Source organism: Annulohypoxylon truncatum (genome assembly GCF_022578515.1).
Source record: "Annulohypoxylon truncatum strain CBS 140777 unplaced genomic scaffold F4807scaffold_43, whole genome shotgun sequence".
NCBI lineage: Eukaryota > Fungi > Ascomycota > Sordariomycetes > Xylariales > Hypoxylaceae > Annulohypoxylon > Annulohypoxylon truncatum.
The window spans coordinates 225,321-239,748 of record NW_025953829.1 but is presented as its reverse complement, the minus strand read 5'-3'; the positions used below and the strand labels follow the sequence as shown (position 1 = coordinate 239,748).

At 47.2% G+C, this 14,428-nt stretch overlaps 6 protein-coding genes across 6 annotated transcripts; 4 read left to right on the top strand and 2 right to left on the bottom strand.

The window, feature by feature from the left end:
• The first annotated feature begins 953 nt into the window (after window positions 1-953).
• Window positions 954-2,100, top strand: F4807DRAFT_285182 (putative U-snRNP-associated cyclophilin). The gene is made up of 6 exons (XM_047994735.1): window positions 954-1,126; window positions 1,228-1,253; window positions 1,421-1,566; window positions 1,624-1,683; window positions 1,737-1,814; window positions 1,864-2,100. Exons 1-6 carry the CDS (start codon window positions 1,089-1,091, stop codon window positions 2,062-2,064), a joined length of 549 nt encoding a protein of 182 aa, XP_047849961.1. The 5' UTR covers window positions 954-1,088; the 3' UTR covers window positions 2,065-2,100.
• Window positions 2,101-2,464: 364 nt separating this feature from the next.
• On the bottom strand, window positions 2,465-3,276 carry F4807DRAFT_471115 (uncharacterized protein; the record flags this gene model as incomplete). Its single annotated transcript, XM_048002891.1, has 1 exon — window positions 2,465-3,276. Exon 1 carries the CDS (start codon window positions 3,269-3,271, stop codon window positions 2,465-2,467), a length of 807 nt encoding a protein of 268 aa, XP_047849960.1. The 5' UTR covers window positions 3,272-3,276.
• Window positions 3,277-3,969: 693 nt separating this feature from the next.
• Window positions 3,970-4,889, top strand: F4807DRAFT_464726 (uncharacterized protein; the record flags this gene model as incomplete). Its single annotated transcript, XM_048002177.1, has 2 exons — window positions 3,970-4,093; window positions 4,153-4,889. 2 exons carry the CDS (start codon window positions 3,970-3,972, stop codon window positions 4,887-4,889), a joined length of 861 nt encoding a protein of 286 aa, XP_047849959.1.
• An 872-nt stretch (window positions 4,890-5,761) lies between these two features.
• On the top strand, window positions 5,762-6,922 carry F4807DRAFT_443299 (uncharacterized protein). The gene is made up of 3 exons (XM_047999542.1): window positions 5,762-6,313; window positions 6,368-6,428; window positions 6,483-6,922. Exons 2-3 carry the CDS (start codon window positions 6,423-6,425, stop codon window positions 6,828-6,830), a joined length of 354 nt encoding a protein of 117 aa, XP_047849958.1. The 5' UTR covers window positions 5,762-6,313; window positions 6,368-6,422; the 3' UTR covers window positions 6,831-6,922.
• A 1,659-nt stretch (window positions 6,923-8,581) lies between these two features.
• Window positions 8,582-10,368, bottom strand: F4807DRAFT_285146 (APG6-domain-containing protein). The gene is made up of 2 exons (XM_047994734.1): window positions 10,198-10,368; window positions 8,582-10,147 (listed from the first exon to the last, which is right to left on the bottom strand). Exons 1-2 carry the CDS (start codon window positions 10,280-10,282, stop codon window positions 8,727-8,729), a joined length of 1,506 nt encoding a protein of 501 aa, XP_047849957.1. The 5' UTR covers window positions 10,283-10,368; the 3' UTR covers window positions 8,582-8,726.
• A 252-nt stretch (window positions 10,369-10,620) lies between these two features.
• On the top strand, window positions 10,621-14,179 carry F4807DRAFT_285107 (uncharacterized protein). Its single transcript, XM_047994733.1, has one exon. The coding sequence runs from the start codon at window positions 10,770-10,772 to the stop codon at window positions 13,836-13,838; it is 3,069 nt and encodes a 1,022-aa protein (XP_047849956.1). The 5' UTR covers window positions 10,621-10,769; the 3' UTR covers window positions 13,839-14,179.
• The last annotated feature ends 249 nt before the right edge of the window (window positions 14,180-14,428 follow it).

Sequence of the window (14,428 nt, the reverse complement as noted above, 5' to 3'; positions counted from 1 at the left end):
CTGGAAAAGAGTGAGTCAGAAACACTCAAAGAATCTTCACGTCGACAACCCATTTTGACGCCCGGTCCTCGTTTCCTATACCTCTTTCCTGTATAGGCAATTTGCGAAGCTAGACGAATGGCTCGGTTTAGTAGTGCTTTACTAGTGCCTAGAACTGTGACAGTCGGCGATTCGTGCCAAGTACGGCCTCCAGGATTTGTCAACGACTAGACCAATAGCACGCGAAGCTGAAACCAAAGAGTGCGAGGCTAACAAGAGTGCCGAGCGCACCATATAATAGAAATGCCATACAGCCTTAGAAGCGGATACGAGAATTCGTAAGTCGAAGTCAGCCCTGTCTCTGCGTTGGTTAGGCTCTTTTAGAGCTCGTGAACGTTAGTTAGCTTGTCAAACGTTTGTCAAACATCTTGACAAGTCCGTAATTGATTTTTAACCTGACTATTACAATCACTATAGACGATTGTCGTAAGTTATAGTCGTTTGACATGTATGCATGTGTGTAGGTAGGTATGTATCATTGAAGGTGGGACGGTGAGTTCAATACGACAATCACATTAGTTGGTGTGGCCATAGCGGTCGTCAACGAGATCATATGCTAGGTTGGGTATGGCCAATGGATGATAGACGTCGATCCTATGAGGTCTATGGCCAACGATGGAATTATTGCGATTTGCTTCAAAAGATTGTCAAAAAGATTGTTACTGTTAGTCATTTCCTCAATTACGATGTAGTAAAAAACCCAAACTGTAAGCAAGAGTGGTTGCTTCCTGTTTTCTGGAACATACGTATTTGGCATCAAACCTTGAAACCCCACTAGTCCCACAAGCCCCGCGGCGCATAGTCGATCTTTCCATGATCCGGTAAAGATGGGGAAGTTACGTACTTATTTCGCACCTCCGGATTAGCAGATTTAGAAGTTGATCACTCTGAAATTCCTCCCGCTTTCCGAAACTTCACCACCCAGACCACCGTAACCGAGGCCGAAACAGCTTTCTCAAATTCTTCGCGTCTACTACCGATTTCGGCAATACCATCCCATCCCCGGAACACACCATCACGCCATTCAAATACCTATCCACATTGCCGAGATGGCGCCCACACAGCTTCCGGCTTCCGGAAACCCTTTGTAAGTGAAAGCCTTTTACGCGAGATGGTGGCTCAGCAGCTGTCAGCTATCAGCACCAACATTCTTCCGGGGCTTCCGTGCTAACTGGATGGAATCGACAGGGTCTTCTTTGACATTACGCTCGGAGGTAAGCGGTTGCAATCCTATTCCCGTCTGGGTCTCTCCTTCAGAATCCTACAATGGGTCGATTGATTTGGAAGGAGATCACGTGATCTATTTGACTTACATATGTCTTCGACTTACATGTTGAAAATACCGGTTCCAAGTTGTAACCCCAGCTCTAACTAGCATTAGGTGAGCCTCTCGGCCGCGTTACCTTTGAGCTCTTCAAAGATGTCGTGCCCCGCACTGCGGAGAACTTCCGCCAATTCTGCACCGGCGAGTTCAAGAACAGCCGAGGCCAGAGCCAGGGCTTCAAGGGAAGCAAATTCCACCGAATCGTATGTTCCCTTGGACTGTCTAGCTGTCTAGGGTTACGTCGTGCTAATGGATCTCAGATCAACAACTTCATGATTCAGGGTGGAGACTTCATCAACGGCGACGGTACTGGAAGCACCGTAAGTCATTCAGGAGAGGGGAGTCAAAATGGATACTAACCCCTTTTTTTAAGTGCATCTACGGAACTAAGTCTTTCGAGGATGAGAACTTCTCTCTCAAGCACACTCAGAAGGGCCTGCTTTCTATGGCCGTGAGTTACTCGGGTTCACAATTCCCTAGCTATGCTAATCCCATCTTAGAACTCTGGCCCCAACACCAACGGTTCTCAATTCTTCATCACTACCGTGCCTACCCCTCATCTTGACGGGAAGCACGTTGTCTTCGGCAAAGTCGTCGATGGTCTTGACGTAGTTGAGAAGATTGAGAAGACCAAGACTGGTCGCCGTGGACGAGACGTCCCAGACATGGACGTCGTCATTGCTCAATGTGGTGAGATGTGAAGGACTAAGACCTTACCAAATTAACAAACCCAACGAAAGTCCAAAAATATGGATTATATCGTCAATAAAATTTAATGCATAGACACAGGGAGTAAGTTCCCCAACGTTTCTGTTCAATTTAATACGGTACTAATATGTTGCCAAATTAGATCGTTCTCTCGCTGTGGAATTAGCTCTAGAGACACGAAGAGGAGTTACCAACGATGATTTCCATAAATAAATAGAAAAAAAGCTTTGCATTGATTCCCCGATCTTCATCCACCCTCTAACCCTGTGGCGTATACATTGATTCATATGTTCCGGAAAGGAAATCCAGGCCCCCCTTTTCTTTAATAACTTTTCGCGGTTAAGTAACCCAGAAAGGTGACTGAAAGATTGTCCCTTGAGTCGTAGCAATGGATCATCTTTCTCTTTGTTCATATGATGGTCGTGTAGTTAGAATACTTCTAGTTCCTCTCCTTCTCCCATCATTCCAATCTCGGGGATACTCAACCCTGTTGTAGTTTTCGGCTCTCACCGCCCCTGATATCGTTGTTTCGAAGGAGGCAGACGCTCCGGACTGGATCCATAGTATCTTTCGAGGCCTTCCCGATTCGTGTCGTGCTAAGCAACGAAGTAAATACGCAAAGTGTCCACAAATTTCGTCAAGAGGTCTCTCATATGCTTGTGCTAGGTCATCGCATCCTTCGAAGAAGAATAGTATCCCGTGGGGAATCACTTTGAGGAGGGCTTTGATGATATTGATAGCCACGGGGATTGATATGGCCATCCCCATGTGGTCCGGTTGGGGTAGGTGCAGGCTATTGAATACTTGCTGTGAGAGCGCCATGTCCGGGTCGTTGAATCTTTTCGGCAAGAGTTTGATCAGCTGCACTATCATGCTGCTCAGAAGCGACAACATCTTGCCTTGAGGTGTGGGATAGCGCCCCTGGAAGGCTCGGTTGCTACCGAAGAACCAGGTACAGGGAACATGGCTGACATCGCGTATAGAATGCAAGAGCTCGTGGGAGAGGTTCAGTAATCGAGGTGAATTAAAAGGTAGTTGGATAAACAGGACCTTGTCTCTCCGGGCGTCCACCAAAGCAGTAGTGGCATCATATATCTGTCTCGGCTCGACGTATATCGTTACCCGGCCCTCGCGTTCTCCATCGTCGTAGTAGTCCCTGACTGTCTGGGCATATCGGCGAATATTTGACCTCTTTTCCATGGCGCTGCTGTTGCTTTCCTGGCCGAGTAGTTGATGGACTAAAAGCTTGTAGAAGAAGACATCCCTACAGCGATAAATATATGTATTATAGAAGCAATAAACTGCTCCATGCGTCTTCTCATGATGCAGTATTGATTCACATGTTCTCAACTACAGGATGATAGCGAAAATGTCCTTGCATCATCACGAGTCGATAGTTTATCTATTATGACGACGCCGCATCTTATTATGTTCACTTTCAGTGAATTTGATTTAATTGTAAGGCAACTGCCTGATACTGAGATATACAATAATATTGCCTATGTAGATATGACGTTGGGAAATTTTACCTCTGTTTAGAGCGTGAATGATGAATCTAGTGATGCTTCTTTTATACACAGTGTTATCAAGCAGTCAGGGGCTGCTAGTTTCACCTCTCCAGATATACCCTCTTTAATGCTGTGAGTTGCTATGACTGGTATTCTGGAATTTGGGTTCTGCCGTGAAGAGTCATATCTTTATGGCATCTTAAGGTATTTGCTGTCAAAATAGTGGAATTAACACTGAAGTTTTCCCTCATGCCTGTGAGATTTCTGTATATAAATATGAGTTTTGCCAGCTTCCCGATGCTCAGCTATTATCACCCTACACAATAACAGAGTCATCTTACATTAAGTTACGATCCCGCAAAAAAGAAACTGGTAGTGTAGCAGAAAAAAATGAGAGATCATGAGCCAATGACGGCGGAACGAGCCGAACAGGCGTTCTGGCATATTTACGACGGGTGGGCCGCGCACCGGAACCCTGCCGACTTCCTTAGGGATCTTTTTGGGCCACCTCCAGGTAAGAGTTCCCATAACATCCTATACATCTAGTCCATGCGTAGCGAACTGAATAAATAGGTATTTTTGTTATAGACGAACGAACCCAATACCAGACAAGAAAGGAAGTTAGACAGCTAGCGCTTCGTCTTCAAAATTTGATTCATTTTCTTCCTTCTTATCTCCGACTACTCGCTCTCAAGCCTGAGCCTCTACATTTTTCCTTTAACACCGACGGGAATATCAGGTTATGGATCACATCCAATGGTTCTCACTTCATGTGGGCTGAAGGTCGGACAAGTAATGACGTCCAACTCATGACGCTCCCGAGAATGGGAATCCGACTTTGCGGCCTTGCTTATGAAGCGGGACTACCGATGGCTATTTTCTCCATGTATGGCCGTCCTGACCTGGGGTCTAGATCTTCCGTTTCCGAACCTCCATCTCCTGTGGCTGATCTCGTTTACACCTTGATCCGACAGCTCATCACATATATCCCTCGGAGATTCGAACGCCCGGGAACGTTGAACACGCCGTACTTTGACAAGCTCGATGGGACCCTCGCAAGCGTTGAACCGGCGCTGGACATGCTTACTACCCTCCTGGAATACATACCACCATTTCTTGTCTGTGTCATCGACGGCCTAGAAAGGTTAGAGAACAACAAGACTCGACCCTACCTTTATATGCTTCTGAATAGATTGCGTGCTCTCAGCACGGGCCGAAGGTTCAAGATTTTGTTCAGTACAAGCGGTCCAAGCCAAGTGCTCTCCGAGAAGCTAAACCACGAAGAGCATTTGAGCAATATATTCGCGTAACTAGCAACGCAAAATTAACCCGGGAGTAGTGTACATGGGGAGTGAAATTTCAAAAGTCTTAAGAGTGCATATCTAATTAGATGCGCTTAGGTGATGAGGGTTATTCATAACTGTTGGCGCTGCGTCGTTGCGCCTCTCTGTGTCCGCGTTACTGCGCTTTAGTAATTAGAAATTGAAATAGGTAGTAAATGAGATATATTTGAGAACTGCCTCATGTTTACCTAGTTTTTGTCAGCCCTATGGGGCGGTGTTCTAATGCTAATTGACCTATTCTGTCTATTACCGTGATACCTATTTAAAACGTTTCGAGGCTAATCAAGAACAACGAAGAGATATATCTCTTCATCCTTGTCAACATCATGCTTTCATACAACCCTCTGAGTGCTATGCCGCATCACGGCTCTTATCATCCTCAAGATTGTCAGATATCATTTCCAGGTCCAAGGTCAGGTGGTCTGTGTGTTGAATCTGTCTGGTCTGGGTCTTGGAGATATCTTCAATATTTGGTTTCACGTGATTATTCTTGAAACAAGATTGTTGTCAGAAGGATTTTTCGTTGGCAGACACATAGGCCTCAGAAAATGAACAAGTTGAATCCTTAGTAACGAATCTAGTGATCAGTCCGATAGAAATAAGGTTCCAGTATCCAGAACATTTGCCGATTCATTTGGAGGGGAATCGAAGGGAAATGAAGTACGGTCCGACTCAGAAAAAGAGAATTAGAGTCACCGAATATATCTATAGAAAAGATATGGACGTGCTTTAGTTGTGTTCCAAGAAGATGGGTATCACATTGTGACTCAAGTACCTACTCCTTAGGTGCAGCTGACCTTTTCTGGTTGACTAACTGAACTATCAGGAGTATTATCATTGGCCAAATACCTATATAATTCCCGGGGTTTAACTTGACTACCGGAGTATCTCAATGTAAGCATTTGCTTTTCCACGAGGCGGCGTCGCGCCCGGAGAACGAAGCCGCCTATGCCTGCCTTTTGATCCGTCTTACCCCCACATCTAACCACTTTACCGGGCTGACAGGGCTGAACAGGGGGGCCTTGTCCTTGCATTTCCTTGATTCTCACCTGTTTCCAGGTTCACCTGACTTCAAGGAATTCTTACTTAACCAACCTTTAACTACCTCTTATGGGCGACGATGAGATGTTATCAACTTATGTGTTTAAGCAAAATAGGTATCTTTACCATATCCTTTCTATAAGAACAGGCGCCAGTCAAAAGACTGGTTACACAAAGCCATAGCTGCGGAAGCAGGAAAAAAGGGGAAATGTGACGTATTCAGTGTTTGATGTGCTTAGGGGTATGCGAAGAAAGCTGTGGCTGCTTCAAGGAAGCAGATATGCATAAGAACGTTCGCACGGACAAAAGAGTTGCCTTCGAAAACAGGCACCGAAGTATTATAAATAAGAGTGACCCATCCTGCTCTGGTATGGTTGATCAAGATAAACTAACCTACCTACTAGGTACTTGTAATCAAAATCGAGAAAATCTTGCTGATATCTCGATAAAACGACGACTATGGCAGTAAGTAACATTCGACCAGAGCCTTCCTTTGCTAGTTTCTAACATACCTTACAGAACATCTCCCAGGACTTCTCAAAAGGCCCACCACAGTGCCATTACTGCAACGCACCGGCGTCTCTGGCCATCACTGGGTACTCGAACATGAACGGAAACCAGGGACGTCCATATTACTTCTGTGATCCCTGCAATACGTTTATCGTGTTCGCTGATAATGAGGGTAACGACCCTACGAACCCAGACTGCCGTTGCGGAACTTCAAGCAAGAGAGGAGTGGCTGGGTGGGCCTCGTCACAACCCGGCAGAGGTTTTTTCAATTGCAGGCTTGGGAGGTGTAGTTTCTGGCAATGGGATGAAGAAGATGTCGAGGAACCCGATTTCAACACTTTAATGATAGCTGCCTAGTTCGACCTCTAGGTTTGTTTGAGGCCAATGAGAATGGAGCAATAAGAGCCGGGAGGTCATAGTATGCCACAATATAATTGAGTTAACAAATCTGAACGGGAGTATTCATTGCAAGTGGTGACTGCGTATGTGGCTTCAGGGAGCTCTAAAATGCCGCGCTCCGTTTTGCACCCCCTTTCTGGAGTTGGTGTCTCGGAGAAGGTGGTAATGACTGCAGTTTATATTGGCTGCGTCGGGTATGTGCATATCCATTGGATGCCGACTCAATTTTCTGTCGATGTAAGACGGCACGTATCATTTTGACGTTTCACAGCATCGTTGACGCCTGAAAGGCATTGCGTTTACAACCGAAGACCCCAAGGCTCAGGCAATCGGGGAGTTTGTGGGGGACCCAACAATCTTGAGCCACGACGTCAAGCGCTCATGGCTTATGAAACATCTCGTTCTGAAAAACACTCACATCTATTCTCTCGGATTGAACCGACTGTTTCCGATTTATCCTTGCAACGAACAACTTCTCTCAAGCGCATCATTCAGGGGTGCCCCAGCGTCGAGAGATTTTGAACCGTGTGGAAAATTGTCAACTAGAAAACCAAAGTAAGTAACATGGAATATTCGAATCATACTATATCTTCTGACATATGTAGAACATGCTTTCAGATCTTACGTCCCAGGAACCGATCAGACATTCCCTACTGCAGTGTCGTACTTGCAACAACTATGCCTCACTGAAGCATTGCATGCAATCGAATCCAAATGGCAACGCGGGACGGCCGTATTTCAGATGCGACTTTTGCAACAAATTTCTGACGTTCGCTGATGCACGTGGAATCCGTCCAGATAATCCACACTGCGATTGCGGATGGCCAAGTAGGCTGCAAGTCACTGGACAGAACACGAAAGTGACGGGAATGTTACACTTCGTTTGCAGTTGTGGGCAATGCGACTTCTTCTCTTGGGCTGTGGATAGAGAGAATAACAAACTTGTAATTCAGAAGCAATCGATACAGCGTTTGGCGGAGCTTTCGCTCATATAATTCTTGGATACCTGGGTAGTCAACTGATGCTAAGGTGCTGAGATTCGAAGCCGGGTTTAATAAAGCTTTGGTCAATGGTATTAATGGGACAGGAGGTCCCTAACCACTACATTATTACAGGACGAAGATCGAGTGAACTAGGCGGTGTTAGATAGTTGTATTGTATCTTTATTTTTGTATTTTTCATTTGGCTGCTCGAGGGAGAGCCGCTGGCTAGTGACGGTATTGGAAAGGATTAGGTAGCTCACATTATTTCGGTATGAGTTTGCTGAGGAACCCAACACTTGATAGTCTCCCAGCCCTCGGAGAATGAGTCACCGAGAATGAGATCAAGATTCGGGTACGTGCATGTTCACCGGTCCATGTAGGGCGTTGTGGCGTTCCATTGACATCAATACAAGGAAAAACAAGGGAGTACGTGTCAAAATTATGAGATATCATCGAAGCTATTGGAATTTTCCATTTTGGCCTAACATGGGTTCTCCTTTTGGTAGGATAAAACTTCGAATCACAATCTTGCTATATAACCGGGAACGTGGAGGGAGGAATAAGCTTGATTTGTGTTGGTGAATAGACTTATGTATTCTCTATCCGAATCTTGGTCTTCCCAGTGATCTATTGTGTCTCGTATGTAAAGCCAGCAGGCAAATATGTTGTCCCACAGCAGAGAACCGATCCCCACGCCTTAAAGGCTTGGAGCAGTAAAGAATCTCCCGCTTCATCTAGATGTTCCTCTGATAATTGATAATCCCGCACTTCGAAGTTGTATAGCAAATTAGCCAGTGGTATAATATGTCCTGCCGACCTCTAGAAACGCCTAACACCATCCCGAGTACTGACAACCAAATGCCGATGCAGCTCAACGACCGTTCGTAACATGGCTAACGTTACTTGCATGTGCTATTAGAAACTTACAGCACGTGAGCGCAAACTTGCATGCTTTTGTCCAGCTTTCGTCCGTGTTCATCCCTAGCTTGATGCTGAAATGGCCTATCCTGTCATCCCCGATCTTGTCTCCCTCAATTTTGTAAGGGAGTGCCAGTGGATTCGCTGTGTATCCTCCCTGTTCACTGTTTTTCGTCTGCTGGTGGACGAAGGCTCCCAGTTGTCTTACTAGCTCCAAGAAGGCGACCATTCCCTGGTCGAATTTCCGGTTGAACAACATTTGTAGTGGAAGGTCGCCGGAACAGAATAGTTCTAGGACGGTCTTCTTGGGTGCTGGCGGGGGCCCACTTCGATGACCACCTAGTCGGCTAGACGACGGGGACTGGTAATCATACCGAACGATCTTCGATGTCGAACCCATAGGTAGTGGTTCATAGCTATCAAATTTGTACCCCAGTTTATCAGCGACGGTGACAACTAACAATAATGCCTGGCCCCAAGCGGCGTTAATTTCTGGCCAGTCCACAGGTTTCGCCGACAGTCTACCTAATCTGAGACCGTTGATTGTTGCGAAGTGACCGTCATGATGTATCGAGAATGTGTCGTTATAAACATTCGCTCGCTGCAGCTTAGTCAAGAGTTGAGAGTCGTGGTCGAATCTGGAGTTTATACTGTCTCTTTCGTTCTGGAATTCTGTGAGTTTTGTTGTAAACGCGTTGCGTTCTCTCCAAAACTGTTCCTCTTCGGTATCTAGTGCTGCTGATTCCTCCTCGAGAGCTGCGATCTCTAAGTCTAAGGCTGCCTTTTCCTTCTCTAAGGCTGCTAGTTGTTTCATCGATTCTTCCTCTGCTTTGCGTGCTTTTGCTAGAGCCTGTTCTGATTCGGCGATATCCTCTTCATTAGGCACATCGGCTTGGACCTGCTTCAAGAATGCCGCATATGCATCTCGTTCCCGTGCCGTAGATTCTAGTTTCTTCTGAAGCCCGTCCACTAGCATTTCTGTACACTCAACACAGATAGGATGATCAATATCGGATCGCGCAGATAATATTTCGAAGAGCTTATTAATGCGCTCGGCTTCGTGAGGTTGCGCTGGTTTTCCATCATTACGCTGCCCATTCGACATGGATATTCGACGTTGTTGTCTTGGATTTGGTGACTCTATTGGAGGCGTAAGCCTCGGTGGAGCTACTTGAGACTCGGTCAGGAGGACGAAAGACATGGCTGAACTGTCACGAGGTTGGCCGTCGCTGCGTAAGGCGCTGCTATTTCTCTTAAACGTAGCAGACCCGGTATCTTTCGATACCCTATCATAGAGGGCTCTTCGCTCGGAGTCATTTGGGTAGGTTAGACGTGAAGACAGCTGTCGCTTAGGCTGTTTTTGAGAGGACGAAGCTGGAAACAATTAGCTAGATGCGACGATTTGACGCTCACAGGTTACCGACCAACGAGTAGTTCAAACGCGGCTGGATTGAGATCCGCTAGTGAGTTATCTAGCTTAAGCGGTGCACGACACTTCTGGCAATACATGGTGACTTTGGTGGTAGTAGTACAGTGGTTGGTTCCATAGTGATGATGTTGATTAAATAGTTGAAGCTAAAAGCAGTTCGCAAAGGTTCCGACGTCGAATTATGCATGTGTTCAGTACGTCATCAGCTGATCCCAGGCTGTTTAGCGAGACAAGGGTATAGCGGGAATATCCCCGGTACTACTTCTGTATCCTTCTAGCATGTACTTTATCTCACAGATAAGCGGAAGGGGTACTTCATACGGAGCACTGGCTCAGGTATCGAACCACGAAAGGTTAATTGTCCCGATAAGATAACGTCGCGTTTATTGATCTTTATTGACGCGTTAACAATATCAAAGCAATGGACATCAAATGACAACAAGGTCTTTCTCATATTTGTCTCATTCACTTCGGAATAAAAATTCATAGAACTGTTACATCTCAAGCAATTGAGCGCACCTTAACTGTTGTCGATTGGATTGAAATAATGGAAAGCCGACCGGAACCATGGAACCCCCCGCAAAGAGAATGAGGCTTGGGCAAGCCCCTTACGACGACAATGATGACGATGAAGCAAATCTGGACGAATTGTCTATGGACCCGACACAATTTGATGCTAGGCAGGATCCTCTTTATGAACTCGATAAAGGAAGGGCTAAGGCTGCCTCGAGACTGAAATCAGCCTTTGAACGTATATTCGAAAAGTATGAAAGGGACTTTACTGACATCGGCGATGAGATTGATCTTGAGACCGGTGAGGTGATAGTAAACAATGGACATCTCCTGTCTCTAGAGGATGAGAAGGATCGCAATAGGGAGGGTTCTATCTCAAGTGAAGAAGAAGAAAGGATCATGAGAGGAAAGGAGACCAACTCACTTCAAGTCTCGCATATCAAGCCCTCGATACAGGCCACCCCATCCGCGCATCATCCTCTAGGATTTCATGCAGGACCAAGTCAACAACTTATGGCTCATCCTCAGTTTTCGTCACCTGGGATACCTCCAAACCCATACGGGTTTATGGACCCGTTCATGGGTCACGGGCCGGCTGACCCGCTCTGGCAAGCTCCGGACTTACCTATGCCCCTATATCAGGATAGGTTTGGCTTTATAGGCCAATCCATGGGCTATCCGCCTTCCTTTGGCTACGGATATGGCCCAATGCTAGCTCCGGGAGGAGGCTTTGGCCATGGGTCGTTCGGTGATTTCTTTCATCCACAAGCACCGAAGAAACTTCCTGCGAAGACTCCGGCTCGGCAACTTTTACCTCGCGTAGCATCAGATGCAGACAACTCTGAAGAGGATGATCTTCTGTTGGGTAGCAATACGGAAGAGGTTGTTAAGAGTGTGTCTATAAAAAGCATGAAGTCTTTGCCACCAACTGTAGTGACTGAGAAAACAAAACAAGTGGCCCCGAAGGATGTCAAATCTATCCCCACTGCTGGGAAAGAGAAGGGTTCCGAAAAGCCACGTCGAGGTCGACCAAAGAAAGCAGTCGTACCTGCAAAACCACCAGAATCCAATGACGAAGCAAATGGAGAACACGGGAGAACTATAGAGGCCGCCCCTAGCATTGGGATACTGAATCCGACGGAGCCTACAAACAACCCAACAATTACACCAATACCACCGTCTTCATCATCTGAAGGACCTGTAAAGGAAATAGTTGGCACCGAGATAACCGAGACTGAGACGTCAACCGCGGTATTAACTGAAGCGCCAACTGAGGGGGACATTCAATCTCTCGGTTCCCAACGTAGGAGGTCTTCACGCGGTCGCAAACAGACGGAATTCTATGGTCAAATCACCTGGACGAAATCACGTAGAGCAAACCCAGATGTGACTGATACACAAGATGTCACGGAAGATTTCGTTGATGAACCTACTGATTTACTGCCGCCAGAAATGAATGATTCTCTTGAGCCTGTGAGGTCTGAGGACGCTCCGTGTGAAGAAACCATGGGGCCTGACCTGAACACGCAGCCTGAAGAGGTCAGTAACAAAGATTGTGTCAATGGGACCGATGTTACTGTCCCAAGTCAAGAACACCACGATGGAGGGCTGCCTGTCAATATAGGTAATCTAGATGGGGATGAAGTACTACAAAGTACTGCGATTAACCCTCAACCAATTGCTGAGAACTCAGAGCAGCCAGACCCTTTGTTCTCAATTGGTGCGTCTATAAATGAGATGGGAGCCTCCCCGGGAAACAAAGAGATGCGTTCTTCCGACAAGCCTGGAAAACATAACGGCCTCTTGAATGAAGACATCCCGGTCCATTCATCGGAGGATATCGCCCAGGATACAAATTCTGCTCAGCTAGATATCGAAGAACCCAAGCTTGAAGGCCTTGCTACAGAGGATACAACTGTTGGAATTGATGTGGAAACTACATCGCCTAGCCTCGTGGACAAAGGGCTCCCAGTCGCCGCCATAGAAGAGATGCTTGAGCCAAACCTTATATCAGATGATCATCGAGAAACACCCCAGAGTCCAACTACACAAATACAGTTAGAGGAAGCTGCTCAATTGCCCGACACCGTTCAAGAAAAGGACTTATCACACGAAGCCGAGATCGCAGAGTCAGAAATCGCAGAGTCGGAAGTCGCAGAGCTGGAAATGCCTCCCAAAAGCACCCCAAGTCGGCCCAGCCTTACAGAAGACTCCGACCCCCTAAGCTTGCCGGACGAGGATGAGCCCACGCTCCCACCAGCTCGACTCCCAATATCACACCAATCCAGGATTCCCGGACTCTTCGAGAAGGCCGAGCTAGCTCTACGGCCACAAGTACGTCCGAGAGACCCTCGTACGAAGATCGTGCAAAGAAAAAGCGTTTCCCCATCAAAATCTCCAAGTCCCTCAAAACACCGCCCTTCCCTCCCCGCCAAACCAAGCACCACCATCCCAGTCCCCACTACGCCAAAGAAAAAACGACGGGATTCGCAGACGGAAATGAACCACGTAACCGCCTCCGCAAGGAAGAAATACGCCCTAACCTCCCTCGTCCCAGACGACCCGGACGAAGACGATGACGAGCTAAGCGTCCTCGCATCGAGCGTCGCGCCCAGCCCCTTCCTCTCCTCTTATTCCAACTCCCACTCCCACTCCTACTCTTCCTCTAACCCCCCCCCGCGATTCACCGCCCACTCTTCCTCCCTAGCCGCCACACCCCGTAAAACAGGCCGTCGACACGGTTTCCTCATGGGTTCTGCGTCTACTTTTACCCCCACCTCGCGCTCCGCGCTCCGCACCCCGCATCGTATCAGCAAGCGCGGCGCGCCCCCGGCAACCGATTCCCGCGCCTCGCGCGGTCCGAAGCCGGGGTACGGCTCGGGATCCGGCGTGCAGAGCTCGCCGCTGGCGCGCACGGTGATGAGGAGCTTGAAGCACCGGGACTCGCTTGCGGCTTCGCCGTCGAGGAGGGGGAGGAATAGGGATAGAGATAGGGATCAGGACGAAGCGGGGAGCGTGGAGTTGGGGAGTAGTCCCGTACGCACGCCTGGCGGCACGGCGAGAAGGTGCGGCGAGGATGGGTTTGTGTGTGAGCGGGATTTCTGCTTTACTTGCTGTAAGTAAGGTGGTGACCTAGTTATGGATTATATATCTTGCTAGGGGGCAGGGCGGAGACGGTTATCTGTGGGGGATTTGGTGGCGAGTGAGTGAGTGAGTAAGTGGGTGAGTGGGCAGAGCAGAGAGAGGCAGAGCTAGAAAGGCACAAGGGTGAAGAAAGGGACGAGGAGAGAAGAGAAGCGAAGAGAGGCTGAGAGAGCTACATAAACTAGAGCTAGGAGCTGTATATATGCATAGAGCTAACGAGTAAGAGAAGCTTCTGCTTCAAAGCTCCGTAAATACCGATTGCAAGAACTCTAAGGTTAATATATTATATTAATATACTGCTGTATATATCATACTATTAACATCGTCTGATGCTCGTGGTCTTGTGACTTTCTAACTATATACGTGCTGCTACCTTGAAGTTGAGTGTCTGAAGACGAATCAAATTGGAAATATTTTGAAGTATGCCAAGGTGGATAGTACGTATACATCTTCCAGCGAAGTAAGCAAACCCAAGAAAAAGGGGTTCTCGTGTAACACTATGCCTCTATTCAAACCCCTGAGATTATCAAATTATACATTATCAAAATGTCACCCTCTCCAGCATCAGC

Bases quoted from the DNA above. Each gene is read 5' to 3' on its own strand.
- F4807DRAFT_285146 (XM_047994734.1), bottom strand. From the start codon at position 10,282: ATGTATTGCCAGAAGTGTCGTGCACCGCTTAAGCTAGATAACTCACTA. The intron at 10,148-10,197 runs GTCGGTAACCTG...AATTGTTTCCAG, and splicing joins CGCGTTTGAACTACTCGTTG to CTTCGTCCTCTCAAAAACAG.
- F4807DRAFT_285107 (XM_047994733.1), top strand. From the start codon at position 10,770: ATGGAACCCCCCGCAAAGAGAATGAGGCTTGGGCAAGCCCCTTACGAC.
- F4807DRAFT_285182 (XM_047994735.1), top strand. From the start codon at position 1,089: ATGGCGCCCACACAGCTTCCGGCTTCCGGAAACCCTTT. The intron at 1,127-1,227 runs GTAAGTGAAAGC...TGGAATCGACAG, and splicing joins CCGGCTTCCGGAAACCCTTT to GGTCTTCTTTGACATTACGC. The intron at 1,815-1,863 runs GTGAGTTACTCG...ATCCCATCTTAG, and splicing joins AGGGCCTGCTTTCTATGGCC to AACTCTGGCCCCAACACCAA.